Source organism: Arctopsyche grandis, chromosome 12, assembly GCF_051622035.1.
Source record: "Arctopsyche grandis isolate Sample6627 chromosome 12, ASM5162203v2, whole genome shotgun sequence".
Lineage (NCBI taxonomy): Eukaryota > Metazoa > Arthropoda > Insecta > Trichoptera > Hydropsychidae > Arctopsyche > Arctopsyche grandis.
Genome location: NC_135366.1, coordinates 24080125 through 24106383, shown reverse-complemented (window position 1 = coordinate 24106383; position 26259 = coordinate 24080125). Strand labels below are relative to the sequence as shown.

Sequence of the window (26259 nt, the reverse complement as noted above, 5' to 3'; positions counted from 1 at the left end):
CATTTGCATCCTGAAAATTCCGCATTATTATTACATTTATATGTATTTGAAGAAAAAAAAAAAACAATTGAAAACTGATTTTGTATTGTATTTTGGTCCAAAAATACGAATGGTGTAATCAATCACTTATAAATAGTTACATATATTTATTCAACAACTTTCATATACATACATACATATAAATTGTAAAAAGAAAAATATTTAAAATTACAAAAGTTACATAAATCTGCTTAAAACTACTAAAAAAAAAACCGCATCCGAGCTCAAGATTTAAGCACACGTCGAAAACAACGAACATACAAAAGTATTGAACGCGCGAATACATTTACGTACACACATGCGTACGCGTACGTAAAAATACAAAAAATAGAATTATCTCTCAATGCATATATTTATTTGGATTTGATTTTAATGCACTTTTTCAATTTATACAACTACAGTTCATTCGTATGTAGCGATTTTTTTATTTTACTTAACTTCTACCGTTAATAAAATATGAGAAGATATAACTAAAAATATATCTGTGTATGATAAATATTATAGATATATTAAATTGTAAAACAATAAAAAAAAATAATAGTCAAGGAACGCACAAATCACATTTAAAAAATCTTAAGTCGTTGTAATTCTTCAAATTCGATTTAAAAAAAAGTACATAGAATATAACTATTTGAATTTAAAAAAAAATATTATGACGATCCATCTTGGAAGACTTTTTCTTTTGTTTGAATCACTCCCTGTAATAAAAAAAAAGAAAAATACATTTAAAAAAATCTTTTATTCATAATTATATTCAATTATTTAAACTATTTATAATAAATACTACCTCATTACAAAGCGCGGTTTCTTTTCTGGGGGAGCATCTATTGCTACGAATAATCGTTTTATTGTCAAGGGGGTAGCAGACGTCTCTTGAGACATGAGCTGATTAATATCATGGAGATCCTGAAGACAATGAATAATTAGTACAACAATATACACACACACACAACAGACATGTCATTAGGAAACATATGTACCTTTGTGGAGTTGCGGTTGAATTGGAAGGTGTTCGGTGACTGCTCATTGCTCAGCGGCGTGTTGAGAGGATACACGTACAAGGGGCAGTGGTCGGAGACTCGGTGAGCTTCCGAAGCCAGAGCACCGCTGGCAGCACCACCTCGAGAAACGTCCGGCAACGGACTCAACGGAGGTATCTGTTTTGAAAACAATTAATCAATACTAGTTCCTCAGTAAAGAGTTGGGTCATAGTCATAGACCTGACCGAGCTTGTGTCAACGTGACTTTCTTGCATCCCACTTGAACATCAGACTACACAGGCTTAATTACGTGCAAGATGCAAAGCTGCAGTTGTGTGATATCGAAAGTTTAAAAAGTTCAAAAGTAATGTAATGAGTTTTTCCCATGATTAGGGCATATCATGTGATTTTTAGGCTAGAATTGAGGTGCAAACATAATGTAACGAAAAAAAAAACGCTAGCACGCCAAATCTATTCCATTGCAATCCTTGGCAAAATTCTCCCCCTAGAGTGTTTTCGGTGATATTTTATTCTTGTATTAACGTACATAGGTTTGAAAGTGATTCCCATATTTAAAAAAAAAAAAGTAAAAGAAACATTTTGAAAAAATAAGATCCAAACGATTTCACAATGTCGTAAAAGCAAGCCTATCACAGCTGCATAGTACAAAGGCGTGCCGTGCCGTACTTTAAAGTGTGTTCTTACCATTAAGTTATGAGAAAAATCGTCAGTCAAAACAGTGTCACAGTCCAAGTGTTCGTTCACGAACATACCAGTTTGTCCATACACGAACTGTTAGTTTTAGTTTAAGTACTAACTAAATAAACTCACCAGGCATTAAACTTTTGTTAAAACCTTTGATATGTCAAAACGCCAAGTATTTAAAAGGGAAATCTTACGGAAACCGCATTAAAACGTTGCTATTGGTGATCAATTTGATAAGGAACCGTTTCAGCAACGAAATCAGATAAATTGGCAAACTTTGATAGGAAATGAAGGACTTTGAGAGTCATTAATATCCAAGTCTGACCACCAGCACTGCAGAAATAATCCAAATAAATTATTTTCTATAGAGGTCAACCCAGGGCTTGAACCCGGGAACCTTTTGGTGATTAGCATTAACGCAACCACTGACCTATACTTCTGCCTAGTTTGATCATACACGAACTATTAGTTTTAATTGAATTGCTATCGTCAAAAGTTATCTTCAAATAGACACATCAGACATGAAACTTTTAGCTGTCAAAACCTTTGATATATCAAAACGCCAAGTAATCAAGAGGGAAATCCTATGGAAACCCCATGAAAACGTTGCTATAATTCTAATTTTTAAAATATTGCAACCCAGAGTGATGCATATAGAAGATGGGAATACTTTAACTTATGCCTAATAGTCTGTGCATGAACTACCTACATAGTTCTTTTGTGTACACTATACAACCCAGAGTGAGCATACATACATAAAAGATGGGAATACTTAAACTTATGCCTAATAGTCTGTGCATGAACTAACTACGTAATTCTTTTGTGTACACTACAACAGGCCAGATAGGTTAGTGTACGAACAAATTAGTACGTATGTCATATGAACGATCGAAACTTTGACTGTAACAAATACACACAATAATATAACGTTAGCTCATTTAATATGTAATAGACTTACTTCATTCCTCATTTTTCCACTCAGGAGGAATACATAGTCTCGCATGGAGACTATATAAACGCTATTGTAGAATTGGATCAGATCACCGCGCATCTGCTGACTGTTCACTCGGTTGGGGGTCGAATGTGGCGCTACATTTTCACTATCAGCATCACCTAAAAGACGACCAAAGAAATGCTTGAGGAACAACAAAGAAGGAAAACCAGCTTAGCTCACCGTTATCGACATACGTACCTAGTAAAACGTCTCGATATATATTATTCTTGGCCTGCGGTTGCAGTCTGTAACACCTCATGATATCTCGGAAGGTCCTCTCCACCCTATTCGTCGGCGAGTTGCACACCTATGTACAATCAATATGGAAAGGTTCAATGATATTCTTCGTTTGGTTTTTAAACGCTCGTAAATATGTATGGGTACGATATAACTGTACATTGAGAAAAATACTTTGCATCTTAAAAAAAATGTTTGTGCATTAAACAATCTCGTATTGTGCATCGAATAAAATATTTTGGCATTATACAGTGACCATTAAACAATATGAAACGATCATTCGAAAAAGTAGATTTTAGCATTAGAATAGATACAAAATGTGGCAACGTTGCAGTATTCCGCTATTGACAACTGTTAAAAGTGTCTACTTTTGTTTACGTATTACGTATGAATATTAATGATATCAGGTAGTAGAGTCAAAGCATAGGTAGTAGATGTCGAAGGTCGCAAGACGAAGAGTAAAAAACTTCGTCACATGACCAAATCGTTTCTGAAGTAAAAAGAGGTTTGTAAAAAAAGAAGGAATCCAGTAGAGAGAAGCGTTGGTCGTTGTCGGTTCGTATTTCGGTAATTGTAATACACATTTAAGTAGCAAACATCTGCTTTTTAAGTAGCAAATATTTTTTTCAATGATCAAAGCAAAGTTTATAATGCAATCTGTATCCCCGTCATTTAGAAATGCACACAATTTTTTTTTAAATGCACATTTATTGTATAAAATGGACGTTTAAATTGTTCCCAATATGTGTGTCGTTTACCTTGCACATGGCGTAAATGGTGCACATCAGAATTTGATCGAGATGCCTGTCCTTCAAAAGATTCGACTCCTGTACAATGTTGTATTCTAAGAGAGTCCAAATTTTGGTGATCAACTGCTCGTCGGTCAGTCCCAAATTGGTGCAAAGATTTTGCAACCTTATTGAACACAGATGATAAAACTAAAACAAAAATTCATTACATGCATATATTATACGATTCATATATACAATGTTGAGGGCTTTAAATAAATCACACACCTTTCTGAAAAATAGTCCCAACGAGCTGGCTCTGTTGGCTCTTTTTGGAGGTTGTGCACTGAAACTCTCACTGGCGTTAGCTGAACCTGAGACAGAATAGCAACTTTGTATTTCAAAACATTCGAAGGAATAGAAACAAGCCTGCTCTTACTGCAGTTCGAAAAATGCTTTTACTTTTTTATTTTATACTAGAAAGGCCCGACAGGTAAACCCCAATACACCTTACTGGCAAATTATAAACATTGATAAATAATTTATAGAGCATCATAGAATAGAAGGTTGTCAATTAGTTGGAAGCATTTGAAATAAAATCAGATAAATTGGCAAACTATAAAAGTGTTGCGTAGGGGTGGGTTCAGGATCCAAACGAAAGGCCAAAGTCACTTCACAGCATTTATTCAATGATTTGGCAGGTCCACATGACACCACCGCTCACTCCAGAATAATCTGATTTACCGTGTGTACCTCCTTATAAAGGACAAGTTGCACACCACAGCTTCCCCGATCCATTTATGTATCTATTGTCTAGACACGTAAAGGTCTACCGTGGTGAGTCCATTGTTTACGCACGCACCCGGCTCTATGTCAACTCTCCTTTGTTCAGGCACTTACTGCAGAATTTGCTGATATATAGATAAGCTAACGAAAAAGGAAAATATTTCTCGAAATATTAATACTATCGAATTTATCCATAGATTGGGGTTTACCTGTTAGGCCTTCTGGTATATACAGTCGTATGACAACGAATTACTAACACCCGCGTATTTACCCTATTTTGTGTACCTGCGCCATCTTAAGTAACATTTTGGGTTGGTTTTTTTTGTAGACCATTCATTGTATCCTATTCTATGTATTTAGAGAAGGATAGGATGAGTAGTGTTTATACAAATAGTTTAAAAACCGAACAAGTGCAAATACACAGTTTGGCTTTGAAATTCGTTTGGTGTAGACGTGTGCTTTCACTGGGAGAAAAGTTAGTTTTGAAGAGATTTTTGCTTTCCTGTATATTATCGATATCATTGAAGTAAGTTAAAGTGTTTAAATTTTTTAAATGTGACTTAATTATTTGTTTAAATTGCTTGTGAAAAAACCCCCTTTCCTTTTTAGATGGGAAGAAATAAAGATTTATCTATGGAGAAAATCGCCAATATTTCCACATTATTAAATACTGGGAAGTATTCTATACGATATATTGCTAAAGATTAGGGGGTTAGCGTTTTCAGTGTGCATAAAATTAGCACCCAACTAAAAAGAGGTGAAAATCCTACGGTCACCAAGCGTAAGAATTGTTGTGGCACTCGAAAATACGGTCCTCGAGTCGATCGATATATTATAAATACTGTTGAGAAGGATCGGTTTGCCACAAATAAAAAAATCCAGACGAATTTACGGGAGCGGAACCGAAATATCGACTCGGACAATACAACGCCGTCTCGCAGACGCGGGGGTGAAAGGCAGGCAGCTAGCTAAAAAAACGCTTTTGACGCCAAAAATGAAGAAAGCCAGGCTCAATTTGGCTAATGAGCATCGCCACTTCACCCTCGACGATTGGAAAGGGGTAATTTAATTGAAATTAAATTATTTGTTTAATTTTTTTTGAATGAATTGAATTAATCGATGTTTTTAACATTTTTAAGGTTCACTTCTCTGACGAGTCGTCAATTCAATTGATGACACCGACTCACTAATACGTACGTAGGCGAGTCGGCAAGCGGTATAATGAGTCCTGTGTCATAAAAAATGTGAAACATCCACTGTCACTCATGATTTGGGGCTCAATTAGTGCGGAAGGTCGGGGCCCATTGTATTTTGTAGAAGGGATGATGAATGCTTCGCAATATATAACGGTATTGCGATACACCCTATTGCACTCTATACAAAACAAAATTGACAAAAGGGATCGCCTGCACTTAATGCAATATTATTGCACCCTGCCACAAAGTCAAAATTGTGAAAAAAATCATGTCCGACCACAATTTACCGCTCCTTCACTGGCCCGGTAATTCTCCCGATCTAAATCCTATAGAAAATGTCTGGCATACCCTTAAAATGAAATTAAATAAGCTCCAATGTACCAATAAAAATATCCTAAAACAAAACATAATTTCTGTGTGGCAGGGAGATCCTGAGATAAAGTCAACCATTGCGTCTTGTATCGAGAGTATGCCCAAAAGAATAGCATCGTGTCTCCGAAATAAGGGTGGACATACAAAATATTAATAATATATATATATATGTTGTATTAATATTGTAAATAAACTATGTATAATCATTATAAACACATCTTTGTTTTAATTTTACGAACCTACTCTTCAATATATAGCTCTAAACATAGAATTTGCAAAATCCGCATGGTGTTAGTAATTCGCTGTCATGGGACTGTATGTACAAATAAAAATCTTCAGTTGATCTGAAAAATTTACATAACACATTCGAAGACGAATTTCAGTCAAATTGACCATATGTTTTCACTTAGATTTGGGCCCTATATGGAATATGAATTTTTATACAAACCATCAGAGTTATTTAGATTCATATTGAGCAGAGACTGTCCCGGTTTAATGTTCGTATCCTTAAACAGTTGCTTCCGAGCGGGACTTTCCGAACCAGACGGAATAAAGCATTCCACTATTGAACGACAATACAAGTTATTACAAACGAAAACAAAATATGTACAAAAAAAACCTTCATTTTACAATACCTGAAGTTGACGGCTGCCTCCGTTGAACTTCCCTGTCCGGTTGATTGGCAGCGTTGTTCTCGGGAATGCGCACTTGAGACCACCGTGGAATCGGATCGTTCAACTCGGAAATCTTAGTCCACACAGGACTGTTCCCCTTCCAAGCGAGGATCTCGAGAACGTTTTCTTCGATCTGAAATACAAAACATTACAATTCAATATTTGGAACTATTTCAATGTCTATATGTATGTATATGTAGACGATGCTTACAGTATTTAAGTGTTTGACGATGTCTCGGCTTAGCCTCTCCTTTGTGGTGACGACTATCGGTTCTATAACCTTGTAGAAATCAAAAGCGTACAGCTGATAGCATTCTAGCACCCATGGAAACCGAACGTTGTACGAATTGTAAGTGTATATTACAATATCGGTACAACAGGCGAACAGTACTTTGTGGAATATATCATTCTCAAATAGCCACTGAAATTATATACATATGACCGATTATTAATTTATACTTGGGAAAGGTGGGATAGCCCAATTTTATATTATTCCAAGATGCCATTATCGGATTGCCCTTAACACTATGGTGGCCGCTGACTCATATTTGTATCATGTGGGGTGCACAAAGCTTACTGGCCGCTGATACATATATGATTCATGACTGCGCGAATATATTTTTCAGTCCGCTGATATATATTTGTATCACGTTTTCGTCATAAACGAAAACGTAATACAAAATTGTATCATCGGCCACGAACGATTGACGCAAACGTGATACAAAAATATATCAACAGACTGAAACAGTTCGCGCAGTCATAAATCATATATGTACCAGCGACCACTAAGCGTTGTGCACCTAACATGATACAAATATGAGTCAGCGGCCACCATCGTGTTAAGCGACATCTACAGTATTAAACTTATATATAATAAATGAATATTGTAAATTTTGAAATTATATTCGAATAGTAGGTAGGATGGTTTTTGCCAATTTGATGAGGAACCGTTTCAACAACGAAATAAGATAAATTGGCAACCTCTGATTGGAGACGATCGACTTGGAGTCATAAATATTCAAGTCTGACCAGCAGCATTACAGATAATACTCGGTATAAATCCTTTTCAATTGAGGTTAACCCACGGGATCGAACCTGGCAACCTTTTGGTGGTTAGCATTAACAAAACCACCAAGCTATGCTGCTGGCTGATTACACTGAGCAACAAAAAATCATTTTTTTATTTACTTATCGGAGGAGAGAGACCAATCAAACTTTACTAAGTAATACCCACTGTATTCGAATATGAAAATGATTTTGTTGAGATATGAACCTTCAAAAATATAAATAATTTCTACAGTTTGACTTTTGCAAACTTTAACTCAAAATCAAATATCGCTGTGGCTTTTAATTACTGAGTATTGGAATCAATAGTCAGATGTTTCTTCTATTGATTGTGATTTTTCATTGCTTTAAAATACGAATAATTTATTATCTAGCTAATTTTAAGTCAAAAAATTTATGTTTTAAATATACATTTTTTTCTCGAACTATCATGCATTTATTAGGTCTGTTTTATATTTCACTATGAATATAAGAATTGGTTTTCATTCTCAATATTTTTTAAATTTTATTTGAACGTACTAATTCAAGCGGTAAATGATTTTAAATTACAATATGAAATGTTCTAGTAAGCATGAGCGAGTGAGATCAAATGATGCGCTACAGTAGGAATCTCCATTCTTCATCTCGCTCTTGCATCATGCGTATGGTCAGCATCATTTTTACTTACCTCCTTTACGTTTTTAACTCAATGTAAAATGATTTATCGCTCAAATTAGTATGTTTAGATAAAAATAATTGAAAAATTAGCGAAATAAACTCATAATATTACGGAAAAACTATATTTTTGACTTTTTAAATTCAATAGATAATTAAATATAAGTATTTTAAAGCAATAAAAAGTCACAATCAATTGAAAAAACATCCAACTATTCACTCCAATACTCACTTTTGGTACAGCAATCTTAGATTTTGAGTTAGACTGCAAAAGCAAAACATCGGTAAAAGTAGTGCATTTACGGTAATGTGTCATATAAAAGGGCAAACCAACAAAAATCGTTGTAATATACGAATTTAATGGGTCAAACTTAATAAAAATCAATAAGGTAATTCTTTTTTGTTGCTCAGTGTTAGTATCATAATACTTCAATACGAATCAGTGGAGATTTTCGTTTCGATAGTAACCTGCGCGTTGATATGCGGCTTTCGGCGTTGTTCTTCTTTGAGGATATCTTCGAGGAGACGATAGTAAAGCACTTCGATCAAGTTCAGCCTGTTTCCAGCCATGTCTTCGGAGCTCAACGATGAGTATGCGATTAGGAACTGCGCACCCATTGTTTTTTGACGAGTGACGATACTTTCAAAAGGATTTTCTTCACATTTCCTATATAAAAAAAAAAAAATCACATTACTTCATCTATTAGTATTAATTTTGAATTTATCAAATATATTTTATATACTTTATATTCTTTTACTAGCTGAACCCGGCAATGCCACAATAAAACAAACAATTCCCGTTCCCGTTTCTCGATGTGTTTCGATAAGTGAATGCTTTAGTTTCAAATTAATACTTAATAATCAAATGAAATTACAGTAATGATAATTTGTGGGAAAAACGCAGACAGCAAACACATTTTAAATTATTCTATTCTTTGTTTATTTTACCCTAACAACCCAGGTGGCGAACACATTTGAAATTATTGCGTTGCAAATTTAACCATTTCCGTTCCCATTTTTGGGCGATATTTTTACAGAAACCATCGCGGACATGCACACATTAACTCTTGTAAGTTTCATCGCAATCAGTTTTATGTTGAAATATTGATTTTTATATATATATATATATATATATATATATATATATATATATATATATATATATATATATATATATAGATTGACATTTATCCATGGCAACAATGCATTTAAAATATTCTCATACGGCGAAACAAACAATTCATAATAAATAGCACATCATTACTGGAATAGAGCGAGCAACGCAGGAGACGGCGAATTCGTGTGTCCCAATAGATAAACATTTAACTTATTCATCGACTGAATAGCCATAGTAACGGGAGTCAATTCATCATTTTTATGGACTAAATGTTGACGTCCACTCAACGGAGTATCGCGAACTGACGTAGCCTTCTTTTGCTGAAAACAAAAAAAAACTACATTAACAAACATCACATTACAAAACACACCATCATTAAAACGCAACAGCTTACAGTCTCATAGGCGGCAATCGCTCTTGATATTTCATCGTCGATTACTTTCGAACCAGTTTCAAGATCACCTAAAATGACACGTTCGTCGAATTCTCCAACGCTCAACATGTAAGTTCCGTACGTGTTGTTGAGTGACTTCAGATTTGGGTTGAAGTTCACTGGATCGATCAGGCCCATAAACGTTTGATCGTTGCCTTTCAAATACTGCAAAAAAACGACGTCAAAAAAATTCTACAACATTAAAATATTCATTAATAATAAATACCTTTTTTTTAAAGAACTGATCCAAGACCGATTTGAATTTATATTGCTTCATAGACTTGACTTCGATTTCCGATCCCAAATAATTCACACACAATTGTGAAATTATACAAGGCGGTTCCGTAATATTGGTCTTTGCCCAATTGGAAGGCAGGCCGCAAATACTGGCCGTGTCGGGATTTATGATGTCCTTACGTTGGGCGACACATGCATTGCCGACGATCAGATTGATGCAGCACAGCATCATGTGGTACATGTTGACCAAATCATTGGAAAGGTCTGGAAATTCGCACTTGACGCAGATGAAGAGACACCAAGCAAACTCAAACAGGGAGCTTGAGGTGCAATAAGTCGACCTGTCGAACGGTTAATGATCAATATCGGCATATATATCAAGTTTGAATATATAAAAACCAACACTTACTTGAGCTTCTTGTTGCTCTTTGACGGCTTGGGAGTGTCGCTGGGATCGGTCGGACGGAATATGTCATAAAAGATCATGCGTAGTTTTTTAAACAAGACCGACGAAACGAAAAAGTTTCGTTCGAGCCTGTCGATCTTCTTTCGGAAGTCGTCTTTTTTGTCAGTCATCTCTAGCCACTTTTTTATCTTGTGAAAGAAGTCGTATAAACTGAAATACGTACATACAATGGTGTGATTCAGTCGGAACGATTTCAATTTTATGTCTGATTTTGTATAACAAGTAAAAACCTTATATTGCACAGTCTGAGTAATTTAGTCAAGCTGACGCAGTTGCCTTCGATGATGCAAGATTCTCCTACGGTCGGTGTGAGTGATTGTCGGCATTCTACATACAAAGCCAGTCCGATCCAGTGCATGGGGTTTCCCTGTAATGAAATTCGTCATACAATTATTATGTTCAGGTCTAAAATGCAGCACCAGCAATAGACATTTTGATACTTATACAAGACATTATGAAATACTAATATTGTAAATACAGTGTGATACGGGCAAAATGTATTAGATAATATTTTTTATTTTATTTTATTTATACCAGGAAGGCCCAACAGGTAAACCCAATGCGCCTTCCTGGTCAATTGCAAATACATATGAATGTATATAAATAAAGATATACAAACATACATACATACACAGATGAATGTATCTATACAGAAAATAGACATTATACTAAACATAATTAATATTATAAAAAAGGGTAAATAAAAAGTCATCAAGCATATTAGTTCTGGCCTGAATTGACAGAAACAGAGTTCTGGAGCGTAATTCATTCAGCTTCCCAGGTACCCAAAGTTTGAGGCTAAACAGAAATTCTGGAAGGTAACATTCACCCCCTCATAATTCTTACCGAGTTGAGTGTTGAAAGTATCAGTAATCTACTATGAGTGATATTTTGTATTCGCTTAGAACCAGGTAACACTGGGTGACTTGTGAGCAACACTGTGGGTGACCTTCTTGCCCAAGCGGAGTTATTTGTGGTAGCTTTTGGTCATCCAACTCGGGCAACTAGAAGCGACCAAGAATCTGCTCAAAATGTGACGATGCAACCATACATGCTAATAGCATTTTCAATATGCGACGATAAAGTCATATGTCTTCATAGTTTTTTCACTGTGGAGTAGCTGGCAACCAATTACCGAGTGTGATACCTTTCGATACAATGCTACAAATGTTGCTTGAGTAATAAAATCACAATGACCAGATTCGACGCCGGCAACTGATCTCGATGGCCAGGGTACTTTACGACCTGGGCAACCGATGAGTTGTCTGGTATGGAATGCTCGATACAACTGCATACATTTGGTCTGCACAAGCAACAGTGGCTGGGCTCTTAGAAAGAAAGTCAAATTCAAGCAGTTTGAATGCTTTGGAGAGACAATGAGTAAATCATTAATGCCGAAATTTATTTTGCCGAAACTTATTTTTGATATTAAAATAGAGAAATTAAAAAAAAAAAGACCAACATTATATTCATTTAAGCTATATAGTCATGTAATTTCTCTGTCTAAAGCTAAATTTGGAAAAAATCATTGTATAGGGGAGGATTTGCTTACACTTGTTACATTAGTTTCTCTCAAAAAAGTTCTGGAAATATGTATGTAGATGATAAAGATTTCAAAGAAATGTCACTGAGTAATAATACTGTTAGTACATAATATATAAAATAGATGAGTTGAATAAAAATGTAGAAACACATCTAATTGAAAACATGAAATTATCAATGCAGGTGAACCAACGACATATAAGAGACCGAGAGGCTGTATTCAAGGCCGCCGAGAGGAATCCCAGGCCCCGGGGAAAAAGTAAATCCAGGACCTATGACAAACTTAAATAAAAAACATCTTAGATAATAGAAAAATACCTATGTTGGTTGTTACTTTTTTTAATAATTGAATAAAAAAGTATGATATAACAGGTACGATGTCAGTCGGACGCTCCGACATGGGGCCTCTTGAGTAGTTCAGGTCCTGGAACTTTACCCTGGCTCTCTCCCCTCTCATCAGCCTCGGCTGTATTAACGGCTTACGATATAAATTTATATTTAGAATTGTCAGCTATATAAGAATGATACATGGAGATTTTTGAAGCATTGAAATGGGGCGTGGTACAAACACTAGTAGCATACGTACATGATTAAAAATAAATTCATGAGATTTTTCATCGGAGCTAACGGTAAAAGAAACTCCATTGCTCCGACATATGCACTTAATTAGAATGAAAAGTTTCGAACAATATACTATGCATAAGTACAAACCGATACGGGCACATCTCCGGACCAACTTTTACAAAACTTTCTACAGCGGCACCGAGCCTTACCCGTGGGCTATGAACCATCCTGAAAGGGAAAACAAGTTGGAAAGTAATCAAAATCGCACAAACAAAAGTTCCATACAATCAGATGTTTTTCGCAGTGCAGCGCTAGAAAGAGACAGCGCTATGGGAGCGGGGGAAGTGGGAGTGAAACGGAGCGAGGTTTGTACAAAGCGGGTTTGGGCGGGAAAGCGAGCACGTGCAGTCGCGCCAAGTCGTGAAGGTCGAGTGGAGGAGTGAGAATGAAGGAGAGGTGAGAGGAGAGATCAGCTGATACGAACCTCCAGGGAGAAGTTGTTGTTGGTGGTTTCGTAGGCCGTCCAGGACAGGGCGGCCGTGCGCTCGTCGACGTTCAGTTCGTGGCAGACGTCGCGGTGGCGCTGGTGGAGCGACACTGGCGAGGCGGAGCCCCCGGCCGCGTCCTTCGCCGACTCGACCCCCGCCCCCGCACCCGCCCCCGCCACAGACATCTCCGTCGCGACAGCCGCCATCACGAGCACCCTAGCGAATGACACTTACTCGCGCCACAATTGCGACTACTGCCAACCTGATCATTCGCCACTTGCCTGACACGCCACTCCATCTTCACATTATTCGAATTTTCTCTTTCCACGCTACGTTTAGATGGCTTTCCGATGAATAAAACTATTTCTTGTCCTCGTTTCTATATTATGTATCTATTGAGTTTGTTTTATTTTGTATATAATTATATTTAGTTGTTTCATTGTGTACGCATAATTCGAACTCGGTCGAATAGCGATGAATATCGTCGTGATGAAACACGAAAGCAGGACTACCTTTGCTTCTGTGGTTCGGTGATTACTAGTCAAATGTCAACCGGTCGCTCTAGATCGGTCACACCCTAAAACTGGTCACATCCGAAAATCGATCACGAAAAAACTGGTCACACCCAAAAGTTAAAAATTTGTCGAATTTTCGGGTGTGACCAGTTTTCTCGTGACCAGTTTTAGGGTGTGACCAGTTTTATGGTGTTATGGGGGATGAACGAATGAGACGACTGACATGTTAATGCACGTGTTTATTATATGACAGCTGAAGACAGAGTGAGTAGTGGCTCTCCGAACCAACCGGGTTGGTCCCCACTCGCAGGAAGGCAACCAAACTCGACCATGTCGTATAAGCGAGCCGCCACAGTGTAACCAGTTTTAGTGTGACGGATGATCACGTGTGACCGATCTAGAGCGACCGGTTGTCCTGTGACTGGTTCACATTTGACTATTAATCACTAGTCACCGGAGCCTGAGGGGGCCGTGTATTGTTCAAAGGTTGTAAATGCATTGTTAAAGGTTTGCCGAACAATGAATAGCACTGTGACTATCCTGCCTCTAGTAATCACCGAACCCCAGAAACAAAATCAGTCCTGCTTCGCGTTTCATCACGACGATATTCATCGCTATTCGACCGAGTTCGAATTATGCGTACACAATTAAACAACTAAATAGAATTATATACAAAATATTTTAGGGTGTGACCAGTTTTCTCGTGACCAGTTTTAGTGTGACGGGTGATCACGTGTGCCGATCTAGAGCGACCGGTTGTCCTGTGACGGGTTCACATGTGACTAGTATTCCGTTTACCGCTTCTGGTTCAGTGATTACATCCGAAATGTGAATCGCTACCAGGATAACCGCTGTTACGAAAATCGCTCGAGCGGCTCTCCTGTTGCATGAAAATTCGTCGCACAGGAAAATTGCCGTGCAGAAAACTGCCCAAATATTACTCAACAAATGCTTTTTTTTACGAGATTTAGGCAGTTTTGAGCAATACTTGGGCAGTTTTCTGTACGGCAATTTTCGTCCGACAGAGTATCCACGCGAGCGATTTTCGTAGCAACGGTTATCCTGGTAGCGATTCACATTTGGGAGGTTACCAATGGCGGCTCGTGAGAATTCACTGTGGGGGACTGCAGAGATTAATCTATCTGTAGTAGCTCATTGACCATATCGGTCACAAAAATAGTGTAACGTAGAGATTAAGTGGGTGGCGCTCGTGGACCGATGGTTTACGAGCGCTAATCACCTGATCTCTCGTTCGCGCCAAAATGTCCTCACCGAATGAATAAGCCGTATGTAACGGCCAATAGGATCGGCTGACTCATCGACCAATAGTTTATTATATGTGTATGTATATGTGTTGCGTCCAACGGGTATAAATATGGGGCGCTCTCGGTCTGGAAACCATTTTGACCTGGAGCGCCGACGAGAGCAGACGAATAAACGACTTCTACAGACCTCCTGCGTCTTTCTCTCCGATCCTGGAAGCCTCCTCTTCACGTCAACGCAACAATAACATGCATATGTATTATGTACTATACTGAGAGAACTGCAGCCCATATGAACGACAAAAATTGCACGCATATGTACTGTATTGGAAGGGTTGCAGTCCCCAGTCCATATTAACGAGCTGCCACTGGATGTAACCTGTTTACCTTGCTTTTGTATGCGGTGAATATTTGCTACCTTCACATTTTTTGCTCAGGCAAAATATTTTAGAAATTCAATGTCATCATCTACAGCCGCTCACCATCCACCGTTGAATGAAGGCCTCTCCAACACGCTTCCACTCGTCTCTGTTTCGCGCAACTCTCATCCATTTCACTCTACACGTTTTCCTAATTTCTTCTACCCATCTTCCCTGTGGTCTTCCTTTTACCCTTTTGCATTATCTCAGATACCATTCTAGTACTTCTTTACTTCACCTTTCGTCCATTCTTCTAGCCACGTGGCCCGCCCATTGTCATTTCAATTCCTTCACTCTATCCAATACTCTCGTCAAACTTTTCACCCACGTATTTCGTTTCCTATCTTTTCGCGTTATGCTAAGCATACAGAGTTTCATATTTCTTTGAGTGCATTGGACTTTATGTAGCATCTTGTCATTCTATATCCAAGTTACGCATCCATACGTCATCACTGGAAAAACGCATTGAGTTCTGTTCATACCTAGTCAGCACGTACCGGCTTCAGCAGGTATCCGGCCGTACGAAAAGTATTCTTTGGTATATTTTGTATGGGTATATTCATACCAACCGTCACGCTTACGCCACGGCAGGCTTACAGCAGTACCCGACATTTCCTGTTAATACCTTACAGAAACATCCGTCAACGTATCGTATACGTTTTTTTGGCCATCGTGGAAATATACACGCGAATTACGTGCCATGAGTCTGCCGCTTTGCTGTTTTGGACCAATTATCGATAGTGACAGTTGACAGCTGTTCAATCTTTCGACGTGGTTTTGGCGCAAATATTTAAAAAAAATTTAAATTTTTTACGGAAATATTTAAAAAAAATTTTGTCCATCATCCACAAGCTCCTTATACAGTGTCCAAAAGTCTCCTTCGGTTTTTCTATTTTTTAACATGGGATGCACATCAAAACGCCTCCTTGCTTTTTTATTGACTTCTTGAGCTTCTTCTTCCAACAACAACGCGATTATACATAATTTTTTGTTCGATAAACGTCGAAACATTTTTGCTGACTTGTATTCTGACGCGTAGCTACGAATGCACGTGTATGCATTCATATTGTAAGTACACGACAATACGACGTAAGCAATATTGCGCCGTATCGTCATGGCCTGTAATGTATAAGTAAGCCAGTTTTGCCTTGCACTCGGCCAAAGTGCTGTGAACGTGACGTGACCGCGACGTGTAGGTAGATATGAATAGAAATGTAATAAAATTACATATTTGAAACGGAGTCGTGCAGTGCTGTTAAGTATGAACAGACCTTTGATGGAAAATCTTTTTCTTCAGGCAGAGTGACATTTTTGATTTGTGTAGGGCATTAAAAATCGAAAAAAATAGACCACAGGTGCATTCTAATCCAGAATTTTCTATTGCATGATTGAATCGTTTTTCACGCAAATTTCAGTGGATTGTTTTCTTTTTAATTCACTGGCTTTTAAATTAGCGTCACAGACGAATTTTTTTCAAGAATACACATTTTTCAAGCAAATTTTAATTCAAGTACTTGTAAATTGGATCAATTAATTAATAATTTCCGTTATCCATATATTAATATTTATTTAAGCTGCTTAATAGTTCGTGTTTACCTGTAAGCGTTTTGCATTTCTCCGAGTTTGTTATATTTATATCCAGTGTTGTAATGCTAAAAAATAGGTGTCAGAGCACTAAACTTATGTATCTTCCCCCTCCCTCTTACGAGTTACACACGTGAACTATCATATTAATGAGAAATCGAGTGCCGAATATTCCGTGACAACAATTGTCGTGTGCGCGATTTCAATGTGCAAAATAATCCGTTTACCATTTGAATTATGACATCTCTTTGACAAACGCCATCTTTAGAAAAATCATATTTATTATTGGTAACTCTGACTATCATCTGTCAAATCGCCAATACGGTTAAAAATGAGTTTTACCACTCGTCTTATACTTTCGACGCGTCTCTTCCATACCAGTTGTATTCCTGACTATAATGTGAATAGATTAGCCCGGAATATGAACAAATTAATTAGAGGAAGCAACACAATCAAGAAGTTATATTTTGAGGTTAATTACTGATAATACCCATCACAAAGGCTATCTGTAAGATTACTCTTTTGTATTTTCTAGAAAATGGTATGACAACAACATGGGATACAGAGAACCTTTCCCCACCATTAAAAACATAGCCAACCCATCTGGACAACACGGCAAGATGGCTAACCGTCGAACAACAGTTTTGTCCAAATTATTCATGAGACACATCACAGATCAAATGTCGACGGGTTACATCGCTTCCAAACTCTATGGTCGAAACATAGAAATATCTAGGGTCTGCAAATACACACCTAAAATTCACTACTTGAATTATTTTCTCAACTTTTATAACAATATAGTATTTTTTAGTTAAGGGTTACTAACGATTTCCAAACAGTAAACATATATTGGCTGGCTAAAGGTTCTCCAGATGATAAAGAAACGCATCAAGTTCTCAATGAAATATCTGGGCTATTGAGGCATGAGCTATCACAACTTAACTTAATGGGCAGAATTCCGAAACTTATATTTGTGAAAGGTTTGTAGACTAATTTTCTTGATAACGACCGTGTTTACTAAGTTATATCATATAAATTCAAGTCGATTGCAGATAGAACTCACTCTAAAAATGTGGAAGTCGAATTTGTACTTGCTCAAGCTGATTTCGGTGAAGATTTTGTACCTACTGATGCCAGTCATGCATTGAAATCGGAATTTATTCTCAACACAAAACTGGATCACCGACTTAAAGTATATATTATAAATAGATGTTTGTTGTATTGCATTTGGTCATGTGTTTGTAATTTGAATTTAACTTTTTTTATAGGAAAATATCGAGTCGATTGAAGATGAAGAATTCATTGATGAAAAATTGATTCCGCTTATAAGTGAAAATATATTTGGATTAGATAGAGGAAAGATTACGAGACGTATAGTTGCATCAATGAATAAGGCTAAAGATGCTTTCAGTAATATTCAAGAGAGTAAACAAGATTTAGAGCATCATTCAAATACCTCAAAAAATTCATTCAATAATGCTGAAGGTGTTATCCCCTTGAATGAAAAGACAGATTTTCAAGAATTTCTGCGAAACCGCAAAGTATGTATCCAATAATGTTGTTTTTAAAATTTATATTGTATTTGCATACATCGAACTTAATTTTTTTGTCCAAATTAGATTGAACAACGAAAAGCGCTCAAGTCTGTATACGATGGTATGAAAAATGTGGATGTCGACAATAATGATGATCAAGATTATTACAATTATGCTGATGCAGAGGATTTTGAAGCTGAATTGGATGTTGAAACCAATGAAGAACTAAATGAAGAAAACTTGAAACCTTGAAATGTTCATTGTTTATATCAATATATGTATCAGTGCTTCTTAGGCTGCAGTCTGTGGGTCAATTTTTTTAATGGTCATTTTACTCGATTCTCAATTTGTCTGTCTTTGAGAAACATTGAAACTCTAAGTCGTAATTTTGGGGTCCATAAAATTACTTTTAAGCTTTCTGATTTACTTATTTTACTACATTCTTGTGTGAACAGGCATTATTTATGCCTGTGAAACAAAAGTATCAAAACTGCCTAAATATGCAATAGAATTGGATTTGAATTTATTTATGTTTATATGGATTCATTGATTTTTATTATGAAATGTATTTAGGTATTCGTTTACTCTAGAGTAACAAAAAAAAAAAACACCGGAGCGGATATTAATCAATGTATACTAAGTTTGACCCACTGAATTCAAATATAAAAATGATTTTTGTTGGTTTGCTTTCCTTTATGGGATAAAAGCGTTTAAGAAAATGCGCAATTTTAAGTATTTTGCCCATAGCTCATATCTTATAAATAAGATCAAACCAACAATAAATCATTGTTATATTCGAATTAAGTGGGTCAAATTTAGTGACTGATAATAATTAATAGGGCGCAGATACATAGGCTACGTTTACACTACCGATATCTACACCCGATCCACCCGATATTTAAGAATTTTTCCATATCCAGTTCCCATATTGCAACCTGTGGTTGCTATTTAGGAACTGGTTATGGAAAAATTCCTAAATATAGGGTGGATCGGATGTAGATATCGGTAGTGTAAACGTAGCCATAGAGAGGCACGTGGCGCGGGTATTTTTTATGTTTTAGATAGTTTTGCACATAAAACGCTAGCATGTATAATCTGTTATGCGTGCGTAATGTTATGGCGGCCAGGAATAAAATCCTGGTATTGATATAGTTTTGACAGTGACCGATAATGGAGTTTCCCATATTTGAAGAAATGGCGAAGAAACTTGTGAGGTACTTTTTCACCACAGGAGGCCAAGAACGCGCCCGTGCCATTCGATTCAGTGTGTTTGCGCTTTAAGTCACTGCTCTGGTAACTTGAATGCGATTTTTTTCTCAGTTATAGCTTAAGAAGCACTGAATAGTATTTTTATAGAATTTTTTATATACATACATATTTTGTGTTTAGTTTATGTATAAATTTTAAGATTAAATCAAACTGTTTCGTTGTGAATTGTTTAATAGATGTTTTTTATTATAATTATTATCAAATCCTTACCATTTAGTTAAGAATCAATGATTTTTTTTCACTCACTAAACATTTTACTTTGTTATGTACATATATATATGTATTATGTAAATGAAGATCAGATTTCGCAGAAATATTTTCTTTTATAAATATCATTTAATTGATTTTTCATATATTGAATTGACTAGGCAGACCACATTTTCAAAAAATCAAAATGGGAAGCGCGACAAAAAAATTGTCCCCCCCCACACTATAAATAGAATACTAAAAATATATTCTCGGTTTCTTCTGATTGCAAAATTTATGTGCAACTGAATTTTCATTTCTTTAATATTCATTTCTTTTGTTTAGAAATACAATTTTTATCAGAATGTACATTTCATAAAAAAAAGGAAATGAAACAAGATAAAAAATTAAACATATTATAATATTGTATTTTACAGTCATTTAAAAATAATTATGGTGAAAATAAGTTTTTTCGCGATATTTCAGAAACATATGAAATTAATCATTTAACAAAATATTGAAATGTTACTTTAAAATGAGTATATTGTTTGTAAATGTATATTTATATACTAATATTTATTTTTGGGAAATTAATTCAGAAAAATATATGTATAACAAAATTCTCCTGTGCATCAGTGGGGGAACAAAATGGGACAAATCAAACAATTTTACGAAAACGACGGGACGAACGCAAAGCATGTAACGAACGCAAACGGGCGTATTTTTGATTTTTAAATGCTTTTTATTATTAATAAATTATGTTCACAATACATCTTATATCTATTTTAATAGCTACTGATCTACTGATCATTTTCCATTTTACAGTTTTAATTTAATTTGGTTAGTAATCATAGTATTATATTATTCTAATGTTCATATGTACAGCGTAATAGGAAAAAGAGCTCAAAAACCTATTTACCAAAAAAAAAAACACGGGCGTATGGACTATGGTCACCCTTTGTATTATATATATAAATATATGTATGTAGTTGGTTGGCTAATTCAGTTTTTAAAAAAATAACGACCCTCTGGAGTGCTTTCAAAAGCTATACAAATTAATTAATTACGAAATTAAGAAAAAAAAAATATCCGAAATTTTCAGCGCTTTTGCTCAACATCTACTCCAGATCTCCACTGTTTGAGGCTTTGACTCAAGGTTGACGAGATTCTAAGTACATAATTACAGTAAGTATGTATGGCATTGTTCATCTAACAACATTTCATTACTATAATTTTTCTATGGAATTAATGGAATATCGTAGTCAAGTTGAAAAATATAATATGTACTTATAATATTTCGTCATATATAATGTGGCATTTTATCTTTATCGGGTTTAAGATTGGACTTTTTTTACAATCGATATTTCATTTCAATTTGCCAATATCTATCCTTTTAAAGTAACTTCTAAACGTATTTACATACACATGATTATTCCAGGGTTTTTAAATTATATTTTTAAAAAATTGGTTACGTCATATTCTATTATTCACGTCGCGTTTTCCATTAGCATGCGCTATCCAACCCAATATTGATGGATTTGGAAGATTATGTAGATGTAAATATGTATGTATGATGTATAATGAATTTTCGTATTTTTATTTTTTATCTTATACTTAATTCGTGTTAAAGTATATTTATTTCTAATTTTTAACGATTCGAAATGGCTGACAATATGTTCCATTTTTAACGGGATGCGCACTTCCTTTTTATTACAAGCTTTGGCAGGTGTAAGTACATACATACATATATCGATCATCCAGATTATTTTTTGAGGAAATGCCCGTTCAAGAAAATCGACCAATGTTCAAAATGCGAAATTGTTTCCGCGAACCATTTGTTAATTTAAACTAATACGTTTTTGATACGATGTAGGTATGTACTATGTACATAGCATTACAAATTCAAAGTATAAAAGTCAAATTCGCAAGTGCAAATGTTGAGTGTAATTTTCTTGGATAATACAGTTATTGAAAAAATGTCTGAGCTTTTATTCCGTTCGTATTGATTTTTACGGAAATTAGATGTGTCATCTCGTCTCGCTTTGGCTATGAGGAATCATAGTCAGCCTATATACATACATATGTTACATATGATATGTATGTTAGCAGGGCCGCGCCTACCATATGTACAAATGTGTGCAACGCACACAGGCGGCCAAAAGAAATGAGAGTCGAAAAAATTACGTTCCTTAAAAAATACGGAACAAGACATCGTTGTATACTTATGGATTGCTACATATAATTCGGGGAAATAACGGAATAGCTGGTATAGCTTTGGTCCACATAGAGCTACATAGGTCTTTTATGTTCTATTATATTTGCGACTGCCAGATGTATTTCTTCAAGAATGTTGAGTATTTGTTGGTCATCGAAAGAACAATGTCCTAGAGGTGGCATTAGGGGTTAAAACACTATATGTTCATGAATGAACTTGAAAACGTTCAGCCTCTCTTGTCGTCTGGTCCTGTTCAGAACTAAACATTTTGGTTTTCTGTCCGTTTTTCTGGTTTATTTTTATTCAACATTGTATTTCTCGCATCATATTTATCACAAGGTAAGATTTTTGCATTACTCGCATGCCCTTCATTTTTTTTTTAAATTTAATATGATTTATACCGGTCTCCGTCACGGGCCCGAAAGTGAAACGCCCGAAAACGCAAATATCGGAAGGCAAAGATCGAAAATCGAAAGATCTTAAGTCGAAAGATAAAAAAAGAAGGGTCTCTACCCCCATCGTACATACTCACTTAATTTGCGCGATCAGGATATAACAGGAACAAGAGGAACAGGCTTTTCCTCCCGTATTCTGCGCGCGCACATTAAACAAGGCTGTATGACAAAAAGAGAGATAATTTCACCGCATTTCACTCATATATATTATATCGGTCTTCGTGACGAGCCAGAATGTTAAATTACAGAAAACGCAAATATCGGAAGGCAAAGATCGAAAATCGAAAGATCTTAAGTCGAAAGATCAAAAAATAGGGTGCATGGTAAACGGTACATACTGACTTAATTTGTGCGAGCAGGATACAACAGGAACAAGAGGAACAGGCTTTTCCTTCCGTATTAATGTGCGCGCGCAGATCTTTCGACTTAAGATCTTTCGATTTTCGATCTTTGCCTTCCGATATTTGTGTTTTCTGTAATTTAACATTCTGGCTCGTCACGTAGACTCATATTATATATACATAGTACTGTTTACCATGCATCCTATTTTTTTGATCTTTCGATTTTCGATCTGTGCCTTCCGATATTTGCGTTTTCGGGCGTTTCACTTTCGGGCCCGTGAGGTAGACCCGATTTATACGAATGCTGATAAAATTAAAGAGCGGCCTCCTAGGCGCGGCCCTGTATGTATGTAAGTAGTGTATAGAACATTTTCATTTCCTTTTTAATGTAGCAGTATGAAAATTTCTGACGGTACAAACAGGGTTTTTCCCCATGACGCTATATTGAATCGTTTGCCGTAATACAAAGATGTTCATTTGTTTATTTAATCTAAAAATTGAAACAATGAACAAACGAATGTATGTATGTAATTATAACGAGTGCCGTAGAAAACCGTTGACATGGAAACAGGGGCGAGGTCAGATTTTCGCAGACGAAAAATGGCCGGCGCACACTCGGTTCAATTCGATAAATTTAAACGCACGGGGGTTAATAGTCGTTTTATGCGCGCACAATTCGTCCGTTGAATTGTTTTAGCGCGGTGCGAGATTGAAAAATGCGCGCGCTGTGCACGAGTGGGAGTCGGGTTGCTTGTTGGGGGTGGAGAGTGTGGAGTACGGAGTGTGGAGTGTGGAGTTCGGAGCATGGAGTATGGAGTGGTGGAGTGGTGGAGTGGTGGTGGTGGTGGTGGTGGAGTGGTAGAGTGGTGGGGTAGTGGGTAGTTCGTTGCCGGCACCTGTTGTTGCTCGAACCGAGGGGAGCACTTGGCGCCGCGACTCCGTACAAGCCGGTCGTGTCCTCTGCCTCTTTGGTCTTTAAAGTCCTTTCGACTACTCTTTCATCATCATGACTGAGACTACCGATGCTCCTGCAGCCCCCGCCGCCGACAAGCCAGTCCAAGTGGAGGAGAATGGAACTGCCGACACCACCCCGGGACAGGAAGAACCCCAGGACAAGAGCCCCGACAAGGAAAAGGAGGAGCCACCCAAGGAGATGAGGGCGATAGTCCTCACAGGCTTCGGAGGTCTCAAGTCGGTCAAGGTGCTCAAGAAGCCCGAGCCCACCCTAGGCGAAGGAGAAGTCCTCATCAGGGTGAAAGCCTGGTAAGTCTATCCTCCCCTACCATATGGACCCATATGTTGGGACTTCGCAACAATTTTGGCGGGGCGTCCCTTTTTTTGGCACAAGGGCCGATGGCCGCCGCACGCTTCCTTTCCCCCCTCCGCCTCCTGTGGTAGTCGCGTCGGCCGGAATTTTGTTGTCAAACTCGTTTGCTGCCCTTCAACAATTATAATGTACCTTCGAATCCTCAAAACTGGTTGGACGCATCAATTTCGAGAACGTTCCTCCTCCCGTTTTTGATCCTCGGGACCTATTATTCAGGTATACGCACCCATATGCGTGATCAAACACCTGGTGGTGCGCACATTCTGTTTCTCTTTTTTTCTGTCTTTTTTTTTTTTGCCCGTTGGGTCTTCGTCGCTCCCGAATCTTTGTGCACATGGGGCTTTGCGCATGACTAGGCGAGCCGAGACGTTTTTGCTGCTTTCAAATTCCAAACATATTGTTGCAAAATTTTGAAGATTCGCAATGTTGTATATGCGTCAAACTGTCACTGCCGATTGCTATTTCACACTCGAGAAGAAAACAATTTGAATTTGTTCAAATTTCAAATTATATAATGAGGTAGGACTTTTTGAGACCTATCAATCAATCGATTATATGCTACATTTTTTTTTCTAATGTACAATATTGCAAATTCCATTTCGACATAGAAACAGAATTTTGTACAAAAAAGAAAACCGCTAGGATGCAAATTTGACTAGTTGAAAAGAGAGCGCAAAAAAGCTTTCGACTGTTTTATGAAAACTGTGACATTAAAAAAGTCGTTAAAATAACGGTATCGCTTTAATTGCATCGAGATATATGCGTTTTATGTAATTGTAGACAAAAAAAAAACGATTGTATATCTCAAAATGCGTCCATATTGTTTTATCAATATTTTTTAACGACACTATAATTTTTCACACTCGTCGCGTTCATGGTCGAAGTGCTCACGTGCTCAGACAAACGTCAAATTGCAGTTAATTAATTACACATTTGAATTCTTTTGTTTTTCGAATTTTCATTTGATTTTAACTGATTTGTCGAATTTTCACGCTTGCTGTATTATTAATTCGAGCGGCGATTCTCAAACTGTCGAAAATGCAAGTCGCGACCTTCGAACCGCGTTGTCTATGATAATTCCGGTCTACGGAAACCGGTCAAAGCTGAAGAAGGACGACCGAGGTGGACAACCTCGAAGAATCGCCATTTTTTTATTTTTATTATTAACTTTGCCCACCTATCGATCTGCACCACTATTAATTTTTTTTTCTAGCCCACAGCTTGCGAAACTTTTTTGCGCGACGATTCGATACCGTTCCGTTCGATCGGAACACTTTGTCGCTGCTAAAACGAATGAATGAAAAAATGATATATACATATATATATAGAATTAAAACCGTTCCTAAAATGACCACTTTATCCTATTTTATCACCGGATATTGTACGACAAACAATTCCATATCAATCTCTCGCACGTACTCTTTTGTTCCGATTCGTATTCATACAAGTGCACCGTCGACGGCTAATGCATTTTTCCATGTTTATTCATGACTTTATTATTGTATGTGTGTACGATGAAAATAAAATGCCAGTGGACAGATGCAAATCGAACATACGTATTTTCACTTTGAAATTAATTTATATTTTTATTTATAGAATTTTGTATGCATGTATTCAATGTGCGTTATTTCCTGTACGCACTACTATAGTTCGTGACTCAAATTTAATCGTACATATTGCACAATAACCCTCAGATGAGTGGCTGGGGTCGATGTGGTACTCAAATTCACGCTTTTAATTGTTTCTACGATGTTCTTTCAATGGAATCAATACTGAACGAATTGTGAATCAACCGGAAGCAGATGGTTTGCCTCCACTCACTGTATGATATCGATTTATTCAAACGTCCTGTTCTGGACGGTTCGCATTTCTTC

General features: G+C 36.7%; 3 protein-coding genes across 7 annotated transcripts in view; 2 read left to right on the top strand and 1 right to left on the bottom strand.

The window, feature by feature from the left end:
* Nucleotides 1-69: 69 nt before the first annotated feature.
* On the bottom strand, nt 70-13533 carry LOC143919789 (retinoblastoma-like protein 1). Its single transcript, XM_077442320.1, has 17 exons — nt 13274-13533; nt 10914-11050; nt 10627-10833; nt 10207-10558; nt 9942-10145; nt 9695-9867; nt 8899-9097; nt 6923-7132; nt 6673-6844; nt 6486-6599; nt 3972-4057; nt 3714-3893; nt 2917-3025; nt 2683-2837; nt 1020-1196; nt 827-945; nt 70-737 (listed from the first exon to the last, which is right to left on the bottom strand). The coding sequence occupies exons 1-17, from the start codon at nt 13481-13483 to the stop codon at nt 731-733; spliced, it is 2811 nt and encodes a 936-aa protein (XP_077298446.1). The 5' UTR covers nt 13484-13533; the 3' UTR covers nt 70-730.
* A 3675-nt stretch (nt 13534-17208) lies between these two features.
* On the top strand, nt 17209-20172 carry LOC143919790 (uncharacterized). 5 transcript variants are annotated; one of them, XR_013261275.1, is made up of 7 exons: nt 17209-17516; nt 17593-17794; nt 17869-18037; nt 18110-18249; nt 18326-18598; nt 18677-19183; nt 19602-20172. XR_013261275.1 is itself a non-coding variant. In XM_077442323.1 (7 exons), exons 1-7 carry the CDS (start codon nt 17389-17391, stop codon nt 19604-19606), a joined length of 981 nt encoding a protein of 326 aa, XP_077298449.1. In that variant the 5' UTR covers nt 17333-17388; the 3' UTR covers nt 19607-20032. The 5 variants fall into 5 exon arrangements, 2 of the variants coding, with proteins under 2 accessions (XP_077298447.1, XP_077298449.1); XR_013261277.1 differs by having other exon boundaries at nt 18677-19207; nt 19576-20032; XR_013261276.1 differs by having other exon boundaries at nt 18677-19432; nt 19602-20032.
* A 3692-nt stretch (nt 20173-23864) lies between these two features.
* Nucleotides 23865-26259, top strand: part of LOC143920093 (synaptic vesicle membrane protein VAT-1 homolog-like) — a 90277-nt gene continuing 87882 nt past the window's right edge. The window contains exon 1 of the mRNA XM_077442801.1: nt 23865-24321. Within this exon, the coding sequence (XP_077298927.1) occupies nt 24065-24321 (257 nt within the window). The 5' untranslated portion in view covers nt 23865-24064. The remainder of the gene's footprint in view (nt 24322-26259) is intronic.